This window comes from Phaethon aethereus (assembly GCF_964289735.1).
Source record: "Phaethon aethereus genome assembly, chromosome: 1".
NCBI lineage: Eukaryota > Metazoa > Chordata > Aves > Phaethontiformes > Phaethontidae > Phaethon > Phaethon aethereus.
Window position 1 is genome coordinate 83047989 of NC_138575.1, and position 22940 is coordinate 83070928.

The following is a 22940-nucleotide window of genomic DNA, read 5'->3' on the forward strand; positions in this document are numbered from 1 at the left end:
TGTAAGGTTGAAGGCTAAGCAGGATCCATCACCTGTTCTGATCAGACAGTTGATTACAAGATAATCCCCTGAATATTTTATGCAGGAATGACAGGGCAACATCCAGGCTGTAAGGTAACTTGAGTAGTTGAGATAGAGCCTTATAAAAAGGTTTCTGCACTTACCTCCTACCTGGAAGCACTGTAAAGCTTTGCAGATATAAAGGTACTCTTCCCCGCACAAATCACCTCCAAGATAGTCTAATCCTTGAATAACGGTTTTGTTTGAACAGAGCTGGCTCTGTTGTAGAGCCCTGGTTTTGCATTAGCTTTTTTAATTCCTCTCCTCCACTCCCCCTCCACTGCCTTCTGGGGAGTTAGGACAAAATATGCCTGTTGTTATGTTGCTTTTTGAGGCATTATGGAGCACGAAGACAAGATGCTGAAGTTCCAGAAGAGAATTGCCATGGCCTCGCAGGTCATGGGAGTTTTGCCTTTTTCCCTCTCTTTCCTCCATGATGGTAATCACGAAAACAGAAGGTCTTGCTAATTAACTTCAATTTGTGGTTTGCTTAAAGCAGGATCAAGCCAGGATGGAAATAGCTGCTAGTGCTGTTCACTACTTAAGCCAGTGCAGAAGCAGATTGTGCACACGGTCAGCATAGCCACATCCTATTAGCACTGATGCAACTTCCAGCCAAACCTTCAGGTAACATGGAAACACACACACTCGGTAAGTTTATTCTCTGCTTCATTGTTAATTGCTGTCTGTGAAGTTGAATAGGTGGAAAGGGGGTGGGGAACAGAGAAAGAAATACTTTGAAAGGACTTCTGTGTCTTCTTTCAGGACATTAAAAAAAAACCCCAACACACACAAAAAAAAAAGAAAACTCTGTGGCCCAGGTTTACGTACAGACAGCTCAGACATACAACACGCAGAGTTTAGTTCTCCTGAAGCCTCAGATGTGAAGCTGTGGGTCAGTGTTGTGATCCATGTGGAAAAAACAATCACTAGTCAAATGTCTTGTGCTGGACTTCTGCTGTTTCCATCTACATTTGCCTTATTGCTGTGCAATTGGGGGAAAAGAGAAATATCCTTTTTCAGAAAACGATGTGCAGCAGTGAGCTTTCAGTTCCCATATGCAAGGAACAAATCTGCTCAGTGCATAAAACCTTTTGTTTGAGTTCACAGTATACAAGTTTAAAACAATGTTCAGTGCTGATATTGTGTCACTGTTACTTCACTGCTACAGTCAAAAGCTCTGTGGTTATTTCTACATTATCTCATTGTTTCTGGGGCTGTAGCTCTGCTGTGATCTGCGAACTATCATGCAGCCCACCTAACCCTGCTATTTCTGTGCCCTCTCACCCAGTCCCCTTCCTAAAATTATTTGCATAGCAGACCACAGTGTGCAAAGAACCATAAGATTTAATGCCTACTGCTGATCTTTGTTGAGTTATTCCAGTGCCCTTTTTCTATCCCTGATCCTTCACTGCTGGAGTTAGTCCTGATACATACTTTACGTCAGAAAAATCAGGTACTTTCTCTAATCTTTACATGTAGAGTAGAATTAAAAAAAAACAACAAAACAGGAGGCGAGCCTGTAAAGTTATACACACAGTTGTATTATGTAGCTACAGCTCCATGAAGTCTTCAGATAATGCAACCATTCATAAGGCAGCTCAGTTTTTTTGTTTTATACGGTGTGGTTCCCCCATATATCTCCATAGCTCTACTCTGTTTCCGTCAGTCTTGACCATTCAGGTACATAGTCTTCCCCCCTTTAAGAGACTCTCTGGCTTATGGCATGTGCCAGAGGTGAGTGAGCACCTCTGTTAACTCAGGTGCATTCTTCCTACTCCTAAATTTGAAGGTCAGGACTCCTGTGTACAAGAGGCTACCAAAGGAGCACAGCCACAGGTTTTTACATTTGTTTATGTGATCACAGCTATTCAGGCCAGTCAAAGCCAGCAAGGAGCCGTGCTCCCCCTTGCCAGCAGTTTGAGGTGCTGCGATGCTGTTGTTTCCGGCAGCTGTTCAGGGCCAGACTGTCAGGGCCCAGAGTGCATCCCCCTTCTAGGTGTTTAGTTGGCCACATTAAAGAATTTAGCTGGCTGAGTCCAAGGCCAGCTCCTTCACCAACCGGAGCTGTTATGAAAAAATCTGGAAATGGGGGCCTGCCCTTCTTTCCCTTGGGAACTGCTTTTAAGCTGAGGCTTTACCGCTGGCCCCTGCCTGTGCTGCATGGCAGCTGAGCAGCAGCTACATCTGCACCCGGACTTGGACCTTTGCTGGTTTGGTCCTGACCTGGACCCAGAGGCTCTGCTTCCTGGCTTGACCTTGGACCTGCCTCGTCACTGCTGCCTTGCTGGAGGATCACTGTGTCAGACCCTGATAACGCCTCCAGCCCTGATGTTGACCTGGACTTGCTGCTCTGCAGCTGGGCTCCCTGTCAGCGGGGTCACTGACTGATTTGCTCTGTCATGCTGTGCTCCAGGCTCACCTTTCCCTGTGGAGCAGATGGCCATAGGCCTCCTTTTCCCTAAAATGACTGTATGAGGATTGTTATTATCCTTTGTGCCAGTAACTCTTACTTTAAAGAATCAGTGAGTATGCATTCACACAAAGGTCTGGAGGGTTATGGACAAGTCACATTGTTTACTACATATTAACAGTTTCCTGAATCATTACAGTCTCAAAGTGCATGGTGATATGGGAAGAAGTTCACTTTTGCCAGAATTACTTCTTGTGCACAGAGCCACCAAACTCAACACAGCTACAGTGGAGTGTGATTTCCTCCACTGTGTTTTCAAGACTACCATTAGTGCCTTTTAAGCACTGTAGGAATTAAAGACACACAAGGCTTTTTGGATGGTCTCTAATGCTCTCTAATGCAGCATGGTATGAATCAAAGCAAATTTCTGGTTAGAGCATATGAAGCTTACCACGGAGAGGAGGAACTTAGAGGCTGCTTCTGGGAAATGGAAGTGTAAGTGTGGCTTGGAGGAAGTAACAAGGGTTAAGAGAAGATCAGAGATGGAACAGTCCTGCTAAGAATAAGGTAGGCAGCACAGCCCCATACAACTCCCTGTCTACTTTCCATCTTTGTCACGTTGTCCCAGCCATATGCCCTGGGCTAGCAGACCATTGTGTCTAAGACTTTTTAATTGAAATATTAAATAATAAGCAGTATTTTGAAGAGACAAAGGTGGCAGCTTAAAAAAGAAAACCTCAGTGCGATGAAAATATTTGCTTACTTATACAGGTGTGACTGGCTGTATTGAAATCAGAAACTCTAGATGTGCCTGTTCAGAACTGAGAAATCATTAGCTTAGGAGGACCTAAAGAACATGTATAATCATGGTACATCTTTTTATTTATGCATATCCATTTCAGAGAAGATATATTTAGGTCAAACTACATGGAAACAGTAAATTCAAGTACTTCTTTTTTCATACCTACTTGGAGGGTGGAAGGAAAAACAATTTTGCCCAACAGTGCTCCTAAATTGCAGATGTTTCGAACAGCCTTGCAGAGGAATCTGGGAGTACAGGTACACTTCTCACTGTGGTGTCTCTCAGAAGTGCAGGCCATTTCTGACATCTAACTGGAAAGGCAATGTCTGTGCCCTGAGGGGCCAAACCTTTTACAAGGCATTCTGCAAGTAGTTGTGCCTATGATAATCTGACCATCTGGACCACTCAGATCGGATAATTGGCTGTTACTCAGTATTTAATACAGAGCTCCTAATTAGGTAGACTCCCGTAACGCATATTTCACAAGCAGTATAGTCCTTTAATACACCCTCTCAGTCCTTCAACTTTTGGCAGCATGTGCAGCTTCTTCATCATTGCACTTCAGTCAAGGAATTGGAAACTCAAATGGTGAAGTCAATTGGTGCACACGTGGCCAACCCTTAAGTTTACAAAAAGTTGAAGCAAAGGAGTGCAGAGTGACTGAGTGAGCAAGTAAATGATTACTGGTTGTGAACTGGTGCTGGAACCAGAGCTGGTCACGGAGCTCTGTCCTGGAGGCACCTTGTCCTTAGAAGCTATTTACAACTTAAAGAAGTTTCACTGGAGGGGAGACTCCCAGGCTATTTTTCCTAGAATGAGCATAGTTCTGAACATTTGCTTTCCAGGTTGAATTCAAGATTTACTCTACTGCTGTTCTCTGGGGGGGGAGAGAGAGAGAGATAGAGATATATAGATATATATATGTACTAAAGCTATGCATGTGTGTATGTATAAAAAATTACATATATATGCACATAGATACACACACACAGCTTGTTTCTATCATTACTAATTCTTCTAGAATATTTACAGAATGAGAACATGTAAGGCCAGATGTCATAAAGGCTTATGGGGTAGATGAGGTCAGGCAGCATCTGAAGCAGAAGCCCCTGAGGTGCTGCAGTATCACAGGCAAGCACTGTCAGATGTGGAACACATTCAGAACCAAACATTTTGGTTCAGTCAGTTTGATTTGGGAAGATGAAAAGCTTTTGGGAGACCAGGAGTCTTCCAAATTCAGACATGGAAATTGCATTTCCATTTAAAAACTGATTTTGACTGGAAGTCCCTGACTGCCTCACCTGCTTACCAGTGTTATCCTCAGGTTTGTGACATAGTTTCTGAAGGTTGTGAAATGTAATGGAAATGAAATCATTGTATTATAAATGAACTGCAGGTTTTTTTCCTAGGCTCAGCTAAAAGGACTGAGAAGAAAAAAAAGGTCTTTAATTGACTGCACAAAGGTCTTGTAAGATATCCCAGGCTTAGTCTGAAAATACTGGAGAAACACTGTGTATAGCCCTTGGGAATGAAACCTTCACTTATTAATTATTTTCCTTGGAGTTTCCCTTGTGGCATCATTATGTGCTTCGTTAAAGTAAACTAAGTGCGAGTCTCCTTGAGAGATCAGAAAAGGAAGACTGGTGTGTCAATCTACTGTACTGTTCAAGTGCTTCAGTACCCTAACCTATTATTGATAAGAAACATAAGAATAATAATAACATTTAGGGGTGAGGTCTGTGCATTTCCTTCTTTAGCATTTTACTGGCTCCTCACTTAGCACATGATTGCGGGTAAGTAGATTCATCCTGTGTAGAGGGCATAGAAGATTAGCAGTAGGATGAAATGTCTGCCTTAGACTCTTGAAAAAAGAAGAAAGGATTCAATTAAATAAGAGGGAAATATGACTTCCAGATTTTATCAATACAATCCAGCCATAAAAAAAAAAAGAAAGAAAAAGAGAGAGAAAAAGTTTGCTATCACCATCTATAAGAATGGATCCTTAGATTTGCCTTGAATTATTTGAAGATGATGATCACTGCACAACTCTATAGGTTTCCTGCATACCTCCTTCAATGCTCTGTCTTTTGAGATGCAATGCAAGATGCACTGGTATTTCTGCCACCAGCTGGCTGTTTCAGCAATGTGGGAGAAACACTCTTCAGTCACATGAACACTAAGCAAGAGACACAATTGTTCTTGCCTTCCCTCTTCCCCTGTCTCCATTATCATAAGGAAAGTGTGGAGGAAACTGCTTAAATTTTCCAGTGCTTTCTTATGGCAGAAAAGGGTGAAATTGCTTTCTCGTAACACAGTGCAGCAAATCTCATAGGGCAGTGTCTCCAAGACTAGAAAGTAACTGTACTATGCTGTTGAAGCTTCTTGTTTCCTTAGAAAAAAGGTGAAGGTGAGGGAAAAGAACTGCAGCATTACTGGGATTGCCAAGTAAGAAGGCAAGAAGAGATACTATGGATGTAACGTCTCCCTGGATATATGGGAGCTGATGAATGTTCCAGTTATTTCTTCTTCCCGGGGAAAACAAAAGTCTGACTGGAGAGGCATGGTGCTGTGTCTAGTGGTAGCAGGGCTAACTATGTGGGCAGATGGGTCTGCTACACCTATGTCTTCTCTTTGGTAGAAAATACTAATGATTGAAGGACCAAGACATACTTTTTCACCCCAGTAAGCTTCTCAAAGAAACTATGGGTAAAGATCAACCCCATTTCAGTTATGCCACCGCTAGAGGGGGAAAGAGTATGGAACATTTGTATGTCAAAAGAGTTTCTGCACCCATTACTTTTTATCATCTTTTTTTTTTCACTGTGCTACTGCCTGTATGAGATTAACTTTCTGCATTTCCTACCTGTGACCAAGCATTCTTATTCTGTTTTTGCTGTACACTGTGCTATGGAAGGTATACAGCTAACTAATGTTGGTGAACAGGGGATGGCATGTAAATCCCCATCCCTCCAGCCCCTCCATTATGCTTCATTGTGACCATGTAATTTGTTAATACAAGAGATGGGGAACACATCTAAAACTTAAGTATTGAAGACATTAGTCCCCCAGGCCAAAACATGTAGGTATAAACTTAGATGTACTGTACAAGAATTTCACACCATTACATGTCCAAAAGTTTGGAGTTCTTGGTGGAGAATGACCTCTAGCCATAAATTTGTGTCTGTAGCTGATGCCAATAGATTTGGTCACATCACACTGGAACTAAAACACAGTCCATTTCAGGCCTAGTTGTAAGCCATAAACAAATGTGCCTCAGTTTGTTTGTGGTGATTTGGCTTCCATCTGGCATGAGTGCTGCACCCAGAGAACCAGGGCACAGTCACTGAAGACATGCAGCTTGCTCACATCCTGGGGCTGCTTGGCTAGCTGCAAAGCACAGACTTTCCAGCTCTTAACCTCGTGACTGAAGTGCAGGAGCAAAAATGCTCTTGACCAGCGAGGGTACTGCTGAGCTAAGTGCAGTGTCGTATCATTGTTCTCCCTTCCCCAACAGCTGACACAGGTAAGTACCTGTTGTTCCTCTGCAGTTGTATGCACCCCTCTCCATTTCCTGAAGCGCAGCATCTGAAGTTGAATAGTGCCTATTAACGGCAATATTTCCCATTCCTTTAGGAAACTACCTGCACAACCGCCCTTTTTATTTAACAATACTTATCTCTCATTCTCAGACTTTCCTCTAGCCCCCTCACACCCAACTCTGAATGGACAAAAGACAGCAAGATCAACAAGGGACTCTTTTTCAGCATACAACAGCAAATACCTCACAGTTCCTCAAAACTGGACTTCTTTGCACAGCAGTGGGATCAATGGAGCTTTTGGAGCACCAAGCCGTACGGAGTCCTTCAGCAATTCTGTAAGTAGGATTCTAAGAGTTCATTGACTCTAATGCCTTTGAGATGAGGAAGAGGCTTGAAGCAGGATGAGCAGAGCGTGGTGCACTTCTGTGTGTTAGGTGAATCCACACTGTACTGGGAAAAGCTGCTATGCAAGTAAATGGATACTACAACCTTAGGTAGTTCAGTAGGCTCTCTTAGTGTACAGCAAGAACTAATTGTAGACGTCTCACCAAGCTTTTCTTAATTATATACTTTAGCCAAAATCCTTCAGAGCAGGAATAGAGGGGTTACTATTACCCCTAGTGTAGGAAAAGATCTGCAGGTTGATGACTAAATTTGCTATCCCTCTGCAAACCCTGGGCCAGCATGTGCCCAGGTGTTGGTGTGGGCTGTATTGGAAGGTGGAAGTGTAGTGTGGCTGTAGTCTTCAGAGCACAGCTGTTGTTAGAGGATTGACCTCTTGGGATATGTTTGTAGTGATATATTGGCTATTAGAGGACTAGAATAAAATCGTTATGAAATGCTGATCCTATCTTCTTGTTTTCTTATTGCTTGGTGTGCTGGCTACTTGTCTTGGAAATGTCAAGAAACAGTGAATGTGGGACTGAAGATGGTAATTTAAATCACTGATTCTGACTTTTATAATGGCTGTGAGAAGGGAAGAGAGAAAGATATTGATAGTTCCTTCAGGGATGTTTTGGAAATTGCATCTTATTTGTGCTCCTCCCTAATAAGGTCTTCTTGTGCCAGTATGTCACATGGTGAGGAAATTGGTGCAAATTTAGGGCCAGAAAATGTCCCTACCAAAACCTGTGGGAATTTTGGTTTGTTTTCTGTGCAATAGACACCCATAATAATGGGGATGGTACTTCGCTGCCAAGAGTGAGGAAAAGAGTCAACAAAAAGAGAGGAAGAGAGAGGCATTGTTGTATCTCTTCATCCTGTTATTCTGTGTAACTCCAGCAACATCAAGTGTTGCTATGGTGCTCTCTCAGGTGGCTGGGATGTGGCAGCTGGCTATGCATGGTAATAAACAGGAAAACCTCTTAGTGACTTTTTATGTTCTACAACCTTCTTGTTCCCTTGCCCACATTTTGTTTGTGCTTCTCATTTCTGCCCACACTTGCCAGTAAGGGAGAAGAGGATGCTTAGAGCTCATCTTCTCTAGAGTCAGCTAATGCATTGTGTTGTGCCAATGACCTGGTGGTGGTGGTGACATCATTACTTTTGCGCTCTATAGCGTGAAACTCTCTGGAAGGGAGACTAGAAATCTGCAACGGGTTTTTCTTCACTGTGACAGAGATGGATCCAGGAGGTTTGCATGGACTGCCTGTGAGTACTACATGAAAATCTATCTAACTAGGAAATGAGGAATTGCAATAAAATGTTGTCTCCCAAGCTGTTTTATATTCTGCCAGAATGTAGTGCTGAGTGTTAGTTTAGATATGCCTAAAGGGACTATATATACACTTTACAAATAAAGTGTGTGATAAGTGTAATGTGCAGAACAGATTATTTGGTGATAATTTTGTGAAAGATGAAGGATGTAGTATGCATATAAAACCAGGATTTATTTAGTGATATGGTGACTGAAAGCTACTTTGTGGGAAACTAAGTGAAGCAAAACAATGAAAAATAAGAATCTGGGAATTGTTGGGGAATATAATAATATGCACATTTATATAATACCTTCAAAAAATTGTGTTGTGTTAACAAATGAGAAAATTGCTGTACAGCATGCTTGGTTAACTTTGCCTTCAGGAATACCGGTGCATGTAATGGAAGGGGAAGCAGAGAGAGAAAGAAATCTGTAACTGATATCTGTCAAGATTCTGCTTGTATAACCACCTATGGGAACCCTAAATGTCTGGAATTAGGTTATGGGCTGATTGCTTTGGATCAACTTGACCCTATTTGTTTGCTTGTACCTCATTCCCCAGCCACTGGAGGGCTGGTGCCACTGTAATGAATGACACTGTAGAGAGCTCTGTGAAGGGTTTTAAGCTACAGCATTGAGCTGGAAATGGTGGGTGGTAACAGTTTTGGAAAACATACAGGCTATCTTAGCAAACGAGAAGGGAAAGTGAATGCCTTACATTTGGTATCAGAGGTGTCACAGAATTGCCATTCAGGCTGGGGTGTGATGGCAGGGGTTAGTACTGGAGCAGCTTCACCCCAGAAGGGTTTGGAGAGTGGAGATGAGGAGGCAGGGATGGTCCGAAAGGGTGACTTAGCACAACATAGGCCATTTGAATGATTTTAGTAATTGATTTCCTTTTGCAGTGTTGCCAGTCAGTCACATAGTCTTTTCATAAGATGTTAAAATACAGGTCAGCTAGCATTGTTAGCCATCCATGGGGCATATCCTTTCTAATCCCTGGTATTTTCTAAAGCATTTCTGTCTCACCCTTGTACTACAGTGAGGATATTTCTCCTGTTCTAGTTCAGATCAGTTTCTTCCCCTTCTTCCCACACACAGGTTTTTGCTTCCCTCCTCTGCTCAGCTTTGCTCCACAGCACATACTTTCTCATATCCCAATCTGTAATATGATCCTTATTCTCACTTCTCCATCCCATTTCAAAATGTGGGCGTCTTCTCCTTGTGTGGTCAGTGTATGTGCAGGACAGAGAGGCAGTGTTGGTGTGGGCCTCCATACATGCCCATCAGGTGGGTAACCCATGTGTTGGGATAAGGCCGCTAGCTTTAGCCATTCTCATTTTTTTAAGGTCAGAGGAGGTCAGCGTGGCTTAATCTGGTCTGCAGAGTGCAGGTCTGTCGGTAATAACCTACCCCCAGCTGACCTCCAATTTTGACCCTGTGCAGCTTTACGTGCCTGTGTGGAGAGAGACCCTGGGCCTACCCTCTTTTGGGCTTTTTGGCTTTCTTCTCTGTGAGGCTCCTGTGTTTCTCTCCCAGATTATAAACAATTACCTGGACGGGACACAAGGAGAGGCCGTGGACAAAGCGTCCCTGAGCGGCATGCATTTCAGGAACAGCAAGAGAAAGGTCGACTACGTGCTGGCCTACCACTACCGAAAACGCCTTGCTCGGCACCCGCCCGGTGCGGGCTCACCGGAGCCGAGGCGCGGATCCGCCTCCTTGGCCCTGGTTTCGAACGGAGGGGCCGGGAAGGGCCGTGCTGAGCCGCAGCGGCAGGACGGTGGCCAGTGTGTCCTGCGGGAGTGGCCGGGGCCGCCGGGGCCAGAAGTGATCGAGCTCGGCCCACTGGACGCCCTGGAAGAGGAGAAGCGGCTGCAGCGGGAGGAGTACGAACGCAACCTGGTGGAAGCAGGGCTGGAGATAGAGAAAGACCCGGAGGTAAGAGGGAGAGACTTGCTCCTCATGCGCAGCACTACGTGCTCCAACCGGTGGCTACTTTGGTGTCAGAGGTGGCTTATGGGCAGGATGTAACCATGACTGGGCTGTGCTGGTGGGGCAGCCCGGCAGTGACTGGGTGCCCAGAGCATGGCTGCCCGCTCTCCCTGCTGGTGGGGAGGCCAGGAGCCTGGCCCTGGCCATGCGTTAGGGCCCTGCCTGGCCTGCCTTCATTCCTGCCCTGCATTAATGTTAACTGAGAGCCAAATCACACCCGTGCCGTCTCTTAAAAATAAGAGTATGTGCCACTTTCGTTTTAACACAGCCGTGTTGACTCCTCCACCATTGCTTCTGCAGCTGCAACAAGTGTAGGATATCCTGGAGGTATGTTTCATGGCAGCTTGAGGAGTTAATCCTGAAGGCAGCTTGTTACTGCTGAACAGTAGTTCAGTACTGAACATCCCTGGGTCAAATGCTGCTGCCACAGCAACCTCCAATTAGGGACCTGCAGAAATATGTTGTACAAGCTATTTTATACATGCCTAAAAGCATATGTGAAGCCAAGAAGAGGGTGGCAGGGGTGTTTCTGTGTTGCTTGGTTCTTACTGCCTGGGAAATATGTGGTTTTTATTGTTTAATGCACTACTGAGTAGCAATGTCAGTCTTACTTCAGCAGAAAACATAGTTCTTTATCTAAATGTTCTTATGGCATGCAGTGAACACACTTTTCTTAAAAAAAAAAAGTGTTTACATTTTAATATTGTTAAAATGAAGAAAGGCTATCTTAAATAATTTCCTGGAATAAAAACCGCTGTTAAGAAATTTAATATTTCGTCAGAATAACTCAGTGATTTTCAGTGTGACTTAGCTTTCATCCCAGCCATTCATAAGTTTTGTGTCATTCCTTCATTCCACCCACAAAATGAACAGCTCCTACACTGCAGCAGGAGAATTCCCAATCTTTAATGTATTTATTCGCACCACATGTGCATGGTGTTGGATAGCGTGATGTCAGCTGGGAGCTGTGGTTAGGTTACTTGACTGCAGCTAGTCAATTGGGCACGGGTCTTCCAAATCCCATGTTGATGCACTGAACGCTGTGCTATCCCTCTGGACCTCTTTGAAAGCCATGGATATTTATATTCATTGAAGGGAAGTCCCTGCTGGATTCTTGTTTTAGGTGCTCTATTGTTTTTGACACCAAATTTAAGAAACTTAGGGCTTCTTTTCAGAGGTGCTGAGAACTTACAGCTCGTATTGCTTTCAGTGAAACCAGTCAACACTTCCAAAACATGGACCAAATAGCAGATTGCATCTGAAAATTTGAGTCTTGCTGACTTGGCATAGCGTATACACATTAAATCACTGGCAGGAATAGAAAGAAATAAAAAGGCCTTTTGACTCTTAACATTTTCCTTGCTCAGTTTGCTGAGTTGCAGGTGGCTATGGGTTGTATTTCACTGCACAACCTGGCTGAGCCATCCTTGCACTGAACAGAAAATAGTGATCTCAGATCCTGATTCTTTTATGTTAAGCATTGGGGTTAAGGTTCAATACTGCTAACACATGACTATCTTACTGCTATAATTTTTATAACCAAATTGCATAAAACCCATGAGAACAGAGGTTTTTGGAGGCTTCTTTCAGTTCTGAATTTCATCAGAACCTGAAAAGTCTAGCAGGAGATTTGGATTTGATTATTTGACTCATTACTTACCCAAAGTCCATCTGGATTCAAATTCTAGTTCGGATCCCTTCCAAGTGATGACATGAGCTCTTAAATAATATACAAAGTAATAAATGATGTCGTAGAGAGCTGATCAAGAAAAAACTTTTTGTTGTGGTTTTCCCTCTGAAGAGGAAAAGGCTTTCTGCAAATTAACTAGAAAATTCTGAGGAAATTATTTGGTGACCAGTTTCTTTTATGGGAAAAATTAATGGATTTTGAAAATCACAAAAAATGTAATCCCATCACTTCTCTATCTGTATATGTGTATGTATATAGTCACTCCTGCCCCACCCAACACACAAGACATCTAATCGAAAGTGGTGCAAAGTGATTTTCCTTCCAGAATCTCCTGAGGAACTGCAAGGGACTATCCATTATCCTTTTTCTTCCCTGCCCAAGTCATGTGGCTTTTACTTCCTTCTCTTTTTATCACTTCACTGTTTTTTTCCCTCCTGTTAGTTAACTCCTGTTAAAACATGCTGAAGCTGTTGTCTGTTATCTTGCTGTGAATTTCATAGAACATGCTGATCAGGCACATGTGAAGGGTACAGCTGGCCTTGTATGTTGATTAAAACTGTATGTTGAGCTGATATGAGAACACCTTCTGATTTTAGTCCTGGGAAAAATATGTGTCTATAGGTTCATTAAACTCAGAACAGTTTTAATCACAGCATGTTATATTTTTGGTGTATAATACAGTGGACTTTCAACTACTACGTTTCTAGCGGTGTCTGATGAACATGCATGTTTGGGATTTTTTGTTTCGGTGCTACTGTAACAAGTGGATCTTTTTCATATAGTATTGTTGGAAGTTGAGACATAATCTCTAATACATATCTCACTCTTGCCATGTGTTCTGGACCAGGTCCTAAAATGAGTCTGATCTCCTGCTCAGAGGGCTGGCAGCAAAGGTAACTCAAAATAGTCCTCTGTGCTGCAGCTTCTCTATGAGGGATTCCACTTTTGGACCCTTGGTCTTGTTTTTTCTACCTGCATACGGTCTTGCAAATAAAAAGATTCATTTAAGAACAACAGGGTATTCTGAACACAAACTCTTTCCTAAAACAACATCAGTTTTGACTTGAAACAGTAGCAATAGAAAGTAAGAGGGCAAAACGGTATCTGCTATATCTGTGGTCTTCAATGAACATCTCTTCACTGTTCTTATTAGGTAGCCTATAGGAGCTATACAGCTAAAAAAAATTATCTTTGACAGGGCCTATGTAGTTCTGGTTCTTGTTAACCTTATTGCTTCAACATTCCTCCACTCCTTCACCCCCCCCCCAAAAAAAAAAACCCAGAAAAAAAAAGGGATCAAGCCATTGTCATCTTTTTACTGTGGGGCAGTCATAAAGGATATATTCACTGAGTAATAAAGCTGATTCAGCATTTAATGACTTCTAAGGGCATCTGCTTTCTTGTGGCTGAAAGTTGCTTTATGTATGATCTTGGTTAACCCTACTTTGTAAAGACTGTAAGCTTGATTAACCTAAATGAACTAAGCACAGCATCTTTTGAATTGGGCTACTCAGTCTACTAACCTCATAGGATATTTGACTTCCTCTAGAAGCTGCTTTCGTAGGCTAAAACTATTTAGATGTCAGGAATTTCATCTCTAGGAACCCAGGATAGCATTATGACAATTTAAAAATCTTTATTTCTACAACTATCTTTTTGAAAAAGTGGGAATAATAATGTTAATAAGTTTGTTAACATACTTGTTAACATGGTTGTTATTTGCTGAATAACTAGGGACAAACACCTTTCTCATTTGCATTGTCAATTCGTTGTGTAAAAGAATAGAGACAAGAAAATAAATGAAAAATAATCTGTATGTGGAGAGGGGAATATTTCTCCTTTTTGAATATGTGGAAAATGGGCAAGATTATGGTCTGTCTCCATATCCACGCAGTTATTATTTGTGAATTTTTGACTAGTTTTCAACTTCCTTATAACTTTCTATCATTTGTAATTGCTCTCCCCCCGGAGAAACTTTGTTCTCTCTTAATATAACCTTGGGTTTTTTTGTTTTTGTGTTTTTAAACTGAAGTATTACTTTGCATGTCGAAGACAAAGTGCACAATGAAGGCAATGGGCACGAAGTTGAATGCTACAAATTTTTGCTCTCTAAAGTGATGTTGAGTACCCATAATGATGAGTGGCCTTAACGAGATCTGGCAACCTTCTTACCATGCTCCCTGGTAAAGTCATAGCTGATCCACAGCATGTATTCATGTGTTATAACAAATACTGCCACCATCAACTTTCAATCTTGATGTTCTGAGTGTCAGAGATCACAAGTGGCAGATCGAGAGCCATGGTTTAACCCCAGCCAGCAGCTAAGCCCCACACAGCTGCTTGCTCACTCCCCCTGGTGGGATGTGGGAGAGATTCAAAAGAGTAAAAGTGAGAAAACTCGTGGGTTGAGATAAAGACAGTTTAATAGGTAAAGCAAAAGCTGCACATGCAAGCAAAGCAAAACAAGGAATTATTTCATGACTTCCCATTTGCAGGCAAGTGTTCAGCCATCTCCAGGAAAGCCGGGCTCCATCTCACGTAACGGTTACTTGCGGAGACAAATGCCATAGCTCTCAATGTCCCCGCACTTCCTTCTCCTTCCCCCAGCTTTATATGCCGAGGATGACATCCTATGGTTGGGAATATCCCTTTGGCCAGTTTGGGTCAGCTGTCCTGGCTGTGTTCCCTCCCAACATCTTGTGCACCCTGAGCCTACTCACTGGCAGGCCAGCATGAGACATTGAACGGTCCTTGACTGCTTAGCAACAAATAAAAACATCAGTATGTTATCAACATTATTTTAATCTCAAACACAAAACATAGCTTCATACTAGCTTCTGTGAAGAAATTAACTCTATCCCAGCTCAAACCAAGACATCAAGTTTGAGGAGCTCTCTGACTGATTATCTTCTTGTCACAGCAAAACTGTTGGGTGGTCCAGTGTAGCCTGTTCCCATGGAAAGAACTGAATGGATATTTGGTGGAAAGAATAGGAGAGAAGAGGAAACTCCCTATTCGCATCTGATGACAGTAGCATAGTGACAGAGAACTACTGTTTTGCGTAGTTTGCAATGAGTGAAAATAATGCTTGCATTTGTGACTGGTCTGTCTGACCAGTCTACGATAAAATAATCCTGGTGTTGACTCTTGCATGTGTATGTAGAATTAACTACCTTGTATTTTACAATGTTACATAGTGACTAATACAGACCCCACTAATACACATCCTGTAAACACTTATGTTAATCTGCATAGTGTTAAACATTGCAGGATTTGCTTCCTCTGCTTCAAAGTAACACTGTTACAGTAAAACTATTTTTCCAAGATGTCCATGCCAGAACCCAGATTCTTTGGCATCTCTTTGTAAACTGCAAAGAAATGCCAGCGGGTCACATTCACCCTTGTGAGCTAGCTGCCAAAGGCTTGACAATCATCTCCAAATAAACCCTATTTAACACTAGTGGCACAAATCAAATTCTGCATTGGATACACAAAGAATTGCCCGAGATAGGGCCACTTTAAGAGTACCCTCAAATATTCGGCCTTGATTCCTAGGAAGGGCAATAAATATCATTGACATTGCAGGCAGTTCTTGGGGTTGACTTTTTTTTTCAATTGTTTTTCCTGATGAAACTGGTTGTTGTGTTTCACCTAATGTGGAACACCAGTAGTTCACTTAAATTTGAGTTGTACTGCTTCTCTAATGACTGCAAATGCAACATGTACTGTATTCAATTAGTATTATGTATGGCAAAGCATAATAGGAATAGAATAAGAAGGCACTGGAGATGCACTTGGCATTCTGACAAAGCAGGATCCTTTTCAAGCACACTGGAAATGAAATGTACTTTGCTAAATAGCATTTAGGAGGTGAAAATATCTTTTAAGGGGGAGATGATGACAATTGTAAGACCAAGTGTAAATTACCCTCCAAGAAGCTCATCTAACTTGGATTTTAGAGCTAACATAGTTTTAAGGATGTCTTATTAGACTCTGTTGGCTACATTACACTTTGAGGCAAGGAAGTCCTTAAGGCCCTCAACGTATCAGCTTATGCAGTATTGTTGATAACAACACTACTGATGATGGTGGTTGTGACTGGATTTTTCTGCTCGATATTCCAAGGCATATTTTTGATTTTTTGTGAACACCTGCCTCCAAACCAAAACAACCAACCAAACAAAAAACAAACGTAAAAAAAAACCCCAAATAAACAAACCTCCCCCCCAAAACCCCAAACCCAAACAACCTTTACCTCCAAGCCAACCAACTGACCAACCCCCCCAATCTGAACCAAATGAAAACTTATAGTGCTGCAGCTAGGTTTTATCTATAGGATTAAATTGCACTGTTTTGTCACACTAAGGTGCTCCCCCTTTACCAGTGACAGAAGGCCTTATCTCTATCTTCTGTCAGCTGTAAAGGTCAAGAGTAGTCAAAATAATATAATGGTAAGTTATTCAATGCAGAAAGACTTTTTCATTCTCTGTCTCCTCCTATCCCCACTTCTAGCTGAGGACATTTCTGTTGATCAGTGCCATCAATGTTCTTGCTATCTGAGTTGTTGTTTTGGGTGTGTTATATTCCATAACATCACATTTATGTCATATGTAGCTTATTCTAATGCTAATACTTTTCACCGTGAAAAGTGGAATTCCAAGGGCCAAGGGTTTAATTTATTTGGATAGACCTTTTTTTCCTTGACAAAACACTTTTTTGGCATAAAATATTTAAACTTTTAGTTAAAAGGTTATGGATATTGCTTAATTTAGTAGTAATTAAAGGCCTCAAAAAATTATGTCTTTTTTTCCCAAATCTATCAATGTGATATGCGGATAATTCCAGGAAAAGTATCTCATGCCCTTAGTACATGCAAGACACCTTGCAGGTACTCAGTGTGAATGTTATAGTTGTCTCAAAATGTTCATTCATCTAAAGTGCAGAGGAAAGCTTAATAATTGCTAACATTAATTTTAAAAGGATAAGGAAATTTAATATGTGCCCAAGACCTTATCCATGTTAATGAACTCCTCCCAAAGCCAATGAGAATGCATACAGAGTAATGTAGTAATAGAAGCATACGGGGGTCTTTTGTGCTCTAGGTCTTTGGACTTTGTATTTCATTCTCTCCTAGTACAGCACTTGCAAAAAGGCAATACTTCTTTGGGGGCCTCTTAGTGTACCAATTATATAAATATTTGATGGTTATTTTTCAACAACTCTAGTTACAGAAGCATTAATTAGCTAAAACTTGTTCTGCTCCTGTATGTTACTTATATGGGGCTGAAACATAATACACAGCTCTTATAAAATTAAAGTTGAACAGGCAAGGCAAAGATAGTGAAGTGAAAGTGATGAAAATATTGGCAAGTTGATTAACTATTTAAGAGGAAATTACGTCTCCATTTTAGAGAGGATTTTGGAGTAGCCCCATGGGAGTTAGGTGTGGTTCAATCAGTATTAAAATAATGATCCATGGTAACAGGTGGCGAGGAAGAATAGCTGTGCCGTCAAAGCTGAAAAGTCCGTACTATGAATCCTGTTTTTTAATGATTGTGTTGTGACTTGAATAGATGAATGGGCAGACAGACACACTCTGTGTATTTTAATTAACAACCAGACACTTAATGCTCAGCTTTAGGTACCTTAGTCAAAATGGCTTCCCAGGGATTTAGAGAAAATTGAAGAGATGTAAAAAAATAGGCCTGTATGTTATCAATAATATTTATAGAGCTCTTGGGCCAGCAATGATAAATCTCATCAATTTTCTGCAAGTTGGGAAATGGAGGAATCAACATCTTGAATTTCAGATGGTGGTAGATATGGGGTGTGCATTCTGGTGATATTTAAATGGGAGCTGGGCAAGAAGCATCCTATTTTTACATATATTTTTACATAATGCTGTTTCTATCAGACTTGCCTGGTAGAAATGGCAAATGGCCTGCCGAATTTGTGTCTCCACTGTGTCCTGTTGAGGTTTGTCACCTGCTGGAGGAACTACTTCCATTTCTACAAACTGCCAGATAGATGAGAGGCCCACAGAAATGGCTTATAAATCTCTGCTAGGGTGTAGCAGGGAGAGAACTGGACACTTGTAGGATAGGGGATGATAAGTAACAAAATCAGCTGCTTGGCTTGTTCACAGATGAATCCATGAAAACATTTTTTAATTGTCAGTGGTCTTGTTTTCAGTAGAAATTTTAATCTGCAAATTAAATCCATGGAGACAATTTGAAGAGCAATACAGGAAGCCCTGAGGGATGCTGCCCTGCGCTGATGATGCTGCAGTAACTAGAGTTCTTGCAGAGGAGACTTGGAGGCTGAGGTAGTGAAAATTTCTGTAAGCTGTTTAGGCCAGTGCAGCTTGAATAGTAGTTTCATTAAAATAAAGTAGTAAAATATGAGGTAGTTTTGGGGTTTTGTTCCTGTGATTTGTTGCTTTTCTGACTTTTTAAAGGACAGAAATCATGCTGCTGTTGATTGGGGTGAAGAATCAATGAGCTCCTACAGGTGCTATGTGAGGACTGCCCCAACATGCCCAATGCATCTCAACCTATTCTTTGGCAGAAGAAGAAATTTCAGAGATTCTTTTGTAGGGGAAATGGGACTTTCTTTGCTTTGCTGTCCCCAGGCAACTGCCTACTTTGTCTGTCATGGTTTAACCCCAGCCATCAACTAAGCACCACACAGCCGCTTGCTCACTCCCCCTTGCCATGGGAAGAGGGAGACAATTGGAAGAGTAAAGTGATAAAACTCGTGGGCTGAGATAAAGACAGTTTAATAGGGAAAGCAAAAGCCATGCACGCAAGCAGAGCAAAACAAGGAATTCTTTCATCGCTTCCCATCAGCAGGCAGGTGTCCAGCCATCTCCAGGAAAGGCGGGCTCTATCATGCATAACTATTACTTGGGAATACAAATGCCATAGCTCTGAACGTCCCCTCACCTCCTTCTTTCCCCAGCTTTATATGCTGAGGATGACGTCCTATGGTTGGGAATATCCCTTTGGCCAGTTTGTGTCAGCTGTCCTGGCTGTGTTTCCTCCCAACTTCTTGTGCACCCCGAACCTACTCACTGTCGGGATGGGGTGAGAAGCAGAAAAGGCCTTGACTCTGCGCAAGCACTGCTTAGCAATAGCAAATATATACCTGTATTATCAACACTGTTTCCAGCGGAAATCCAAAACATACCCCTATACTATCTACTATGAAAAAAATTAACTCTATCCCGACCAAAACTAGCAGTCTAGAGCAGTAAACAGCCCTAAAAGTATCCCTCACACCAAAGGAGTGATCACTTCTGCATTTCTGCTGGTTGAATAGTTGCTGTATGAATTTGTTATTTTTTTGGAGGCATTGCTTCTTAGTCATGTTTTCACACCTCATGAATAGGAAAGCAGGGAGGTCTGCCTGCAACTCCTTTGCGTAAGTGAGAGACATTGAGAGTTCTACCTGGGAGTGGATGCAACACTGTAGATAAGTGGTCCCTGTTTTAAATATGTTGCTTTTATACATATATACATTCATTTATGTACTGTTTTATGTTGTTATAAAATATCCGAGTGAAGATGGTGCCTCTCTCTTCTTCCCTCGTGCTTTTTGGCCAGTGTGAAAGCAGATTAAAAAGCATTCTCAGTCTGAAAACTCTGTGTCTCAGAGACAAAAAAGGAGAAACAAGGACAACAATGAGAGGCAAACTGATTTTGCTTTTGTTGATGGAAAAAATAGGGGATAGGATTTGTTCTTGAGTCAGTTCTTTCTCTATGGAAGATGAGAGTAGGGCACATCTTCCAGTGAGCAGAGACAGCAATCTCTTTCAGAGCCAGGGAGAGCAAGCCAGAGGTGCCATGCCTTCCCACCACAGACCAAAAGAACAGTTTCAAGTGTAGCAATGAATGGTTTCTTAGAAAGGGATCTTCCACCTCTGCTACTTCTGTTTTGGCCTCTGATGCAACTGGCTATGGAAAAACCTTCACTGTCCAGAGCTTCTGGATTGTCATAGTAAGCATCAGTCAGTGATAAATTTTTCTCAGCTCACAAATCAGAGTATAATCCAGTTAGTTTTTATGGAAGTGACAATGAATACTCTTGAATGCTTAGCTGGGGGCAATGATAGAGAAAGAGTTACAAATTAAAATTGGAATGTGTGAGAGAGAGAGAGAGAGAAGAAAAAAAATGCTGCAAGAACATGAAAAGGAAAGAAAAATCCTCTCAACCAACCAACCAGCCAATGGTATAGTGGCACCTATGCCAAGGGAATGCCATAAAGTGGCATTCCCCAGCTTTTGCCTTCTCAGATTCAGGAACAAATTCCAGCAGAGAAAAGGCTGGGGAGTATCTGACTATGGAAATTAGCCTTTGAAGGATAGGACTGTCTTATGGGAAAAAAACAACTGTTCCTGTACCTGTGGAATGAGTGGATGGAATTTGCTGTCCTTTAGCAGATCCAGGGAAAGGCAACATAAATAATGACTCAGGCTTGTGGTATTCTTTTCATATGTAGAGTCCTTAAGAGTCCTTAAGAGTCCACTCTTAAGGTCATCTTGCTTTACTGGTAACTCTAATGGCTGTGCATGTCATTCTGCCCAAACTAAAGTTATTAAAAGGTCTGTTGCTTGTGACATTATGACTAGACAGGCAAGCATATTTCTCCAGGAAGGCAGCCACTATAGGGAAGAAATGATTCCCTTCCAGATGCACAAATAGACTTTTTATGGTGTGTACATTTTAAAACATTATATTGTATATGAGAGGGAGACATTTTGGAATGAACACTGGATTCATATTCAAGTTGTTAAGCATGAATAGTGGAAGGGTCTTTTAAAGAAAGAAAAAAGTAATTTTCTCTTAGAAATGAGAATGTCCTCTTCAAGACAAACTGTTTCTTAAATCCTTTGTAGACCTAAGTTCTAGGTAGGGGCTGAGCTCCAACAACTCGGTGGTAATTTGTGTGGATGAGCACAGATTTAGTGGGAGGAAGTTGTCATAGAGGGAAAGATTAGTTAAGTGTTCCACTTTTACTGCAAGCTGAAAAGAATCTGAAGTTATATATATGTATGTAAGTGGAGGGAGAAGTAAAGAACGTGGTTCACTGCTCTATGTGCTGGGTCTGTATAGGAGCTGACAAGCAGTCCATTTTTTGCTTATATTTGGACTGTGCTGGTGGTCACTGGGGTCATCTATAGCTTCTGTAGCTTGGGGATGCTTTTGCTTTTTTCCAGCTGTTAAAAGATCTGTTTTGGACACTGGAAACAGCAGAAATACAACTCTTCTCCAGTCAAACTCTTCTCCAGCTTTCTTGTCCATTTCAAGTATGGCACAAAGTTACTGTGCAAACACTGTGCTACCTGAGAACTGCACCTATTTATATCATCAGAGGCAGCATTATGGAACCAAATACTATCTCACTTCTTAACTTTTTTGATGAAAAGGAGCGGGAATTGGTAGGCATGACCTGATTTTAATGAATGGATTTGCAGAGTGACAATGTCATCCAAGGGGAAATAGGAGAATTCTGAAACCACACAATGCTTTCGAAGGCCTGATATATTTTCCTTCAATGTAAGAGTGAATATGTTTGATGGTACCTGAATGGCAACTTCCAAATATTGCTTCAAATTTCAAAAATGTTGAGCATCTAGTTGATCTTAACAGTAGGAATTGTTGGATGTATGGTACTTGGGAACACTGCAGCACTTCATGTTTCTAAAAATAGTTTCAAGAAGCTGCCTTTTCAATCTGGTAAGTTTTGCACTTATGTCTTCCATTTTTAAGTACAAATTGAAAAAAATTCAATATACTGTCATAATTCATAGCCACCATGATGGCATTTGCATTGTTACAATGTTATGACGCGTTCAGGCAACTGCTCACAGAAGTTCTTCTCTCCCTTCCACAATGACCTGGCATATCTATGTAGATGAAGGCAGATCTCTTGTGATTCTGCAAGAAGCAGGGTCACTTCCTTTTCTCTACTGTGGTCTGGGCTATGTACTGTAGCAAACTGTCCCTCAGAGGGGCTTGGCTTGATAAGCATTTAGTATACTCTGGAGGAGAAAAGACCTTTAGCTACAGCTTAGTCAAAGTGAGATTGGTTCTCTGTATAAACCATGGTTCTTCTAATGCCTACATGCTGAAAAAATGGAATCTGTGATATATAAGCCATACAGGAGGTTGCAATCAGATTGCAGTATCTTTGCCAGTCATTGTAAGGTCTTTTAAATCATAGAACAAGGCAAATCATTGAAAACTGTATCACATATTTGTATCTGTTGTTCTAGATCAGGAATTACTTTGGCATGAATAGAACAACAAGGAAATTTTAGCAGAGTGGCATCAGGATGCACAAGTCCCATTAACATTAATAGGAGCTAGGTGACTAAATCCCCATGCACAGCACAGAAAATTTACCCTTCTGGCTGAATTATCTTCTTGATACACAGGACTGATAACTGTATGCACACTAGTGAGACTCTCTTATGTGTACAGGTGTGTGCATTTGGTGATAGGCCAAAGAAAAAAACATGTAGGAGCTAGATATTGATTTCTGTGCAGTTATTCCAGGTTAGCATTAATGTAACTGATCTCATCATCTGAAACAAAACAGCTGGGCAACATCATTTATTTTGAACAGAGCTGTGGGTTTTTATTTGTTCTTTTTGTGGGGCTGTTTCTCTCTTTTTTAAAAAATTGATTTATGGAGATGGTGGATGTGTTTTCTTTAGCTCTATACTCAAGCTCTATCATCT

General features: G+C 41.5%; 1 protein-coding gene across 1 annotated transcript in view; it reads left to right on the forward strand.

The window, feature by feature from the left end:
- Nucleotides 1-10112: 10112 nt before the first annotated feature.
- The window catches only part of ANO2 (anoctamin 2), a gene marked incomplete at both ends in the record, with an annotated part of 187761 nt that continues 174933 nt past the window's right edge, over nt 10113-22940 (forward strand). The window contains one exon of the mRNA XM_082011641.1: nt 10113-10451. Coding sequence (XP_081867767.1) covers nt 10113-10451 — 339 coding nt within the window. The remainder of the gene's footprint in view (nt 10452-22940) is intronic.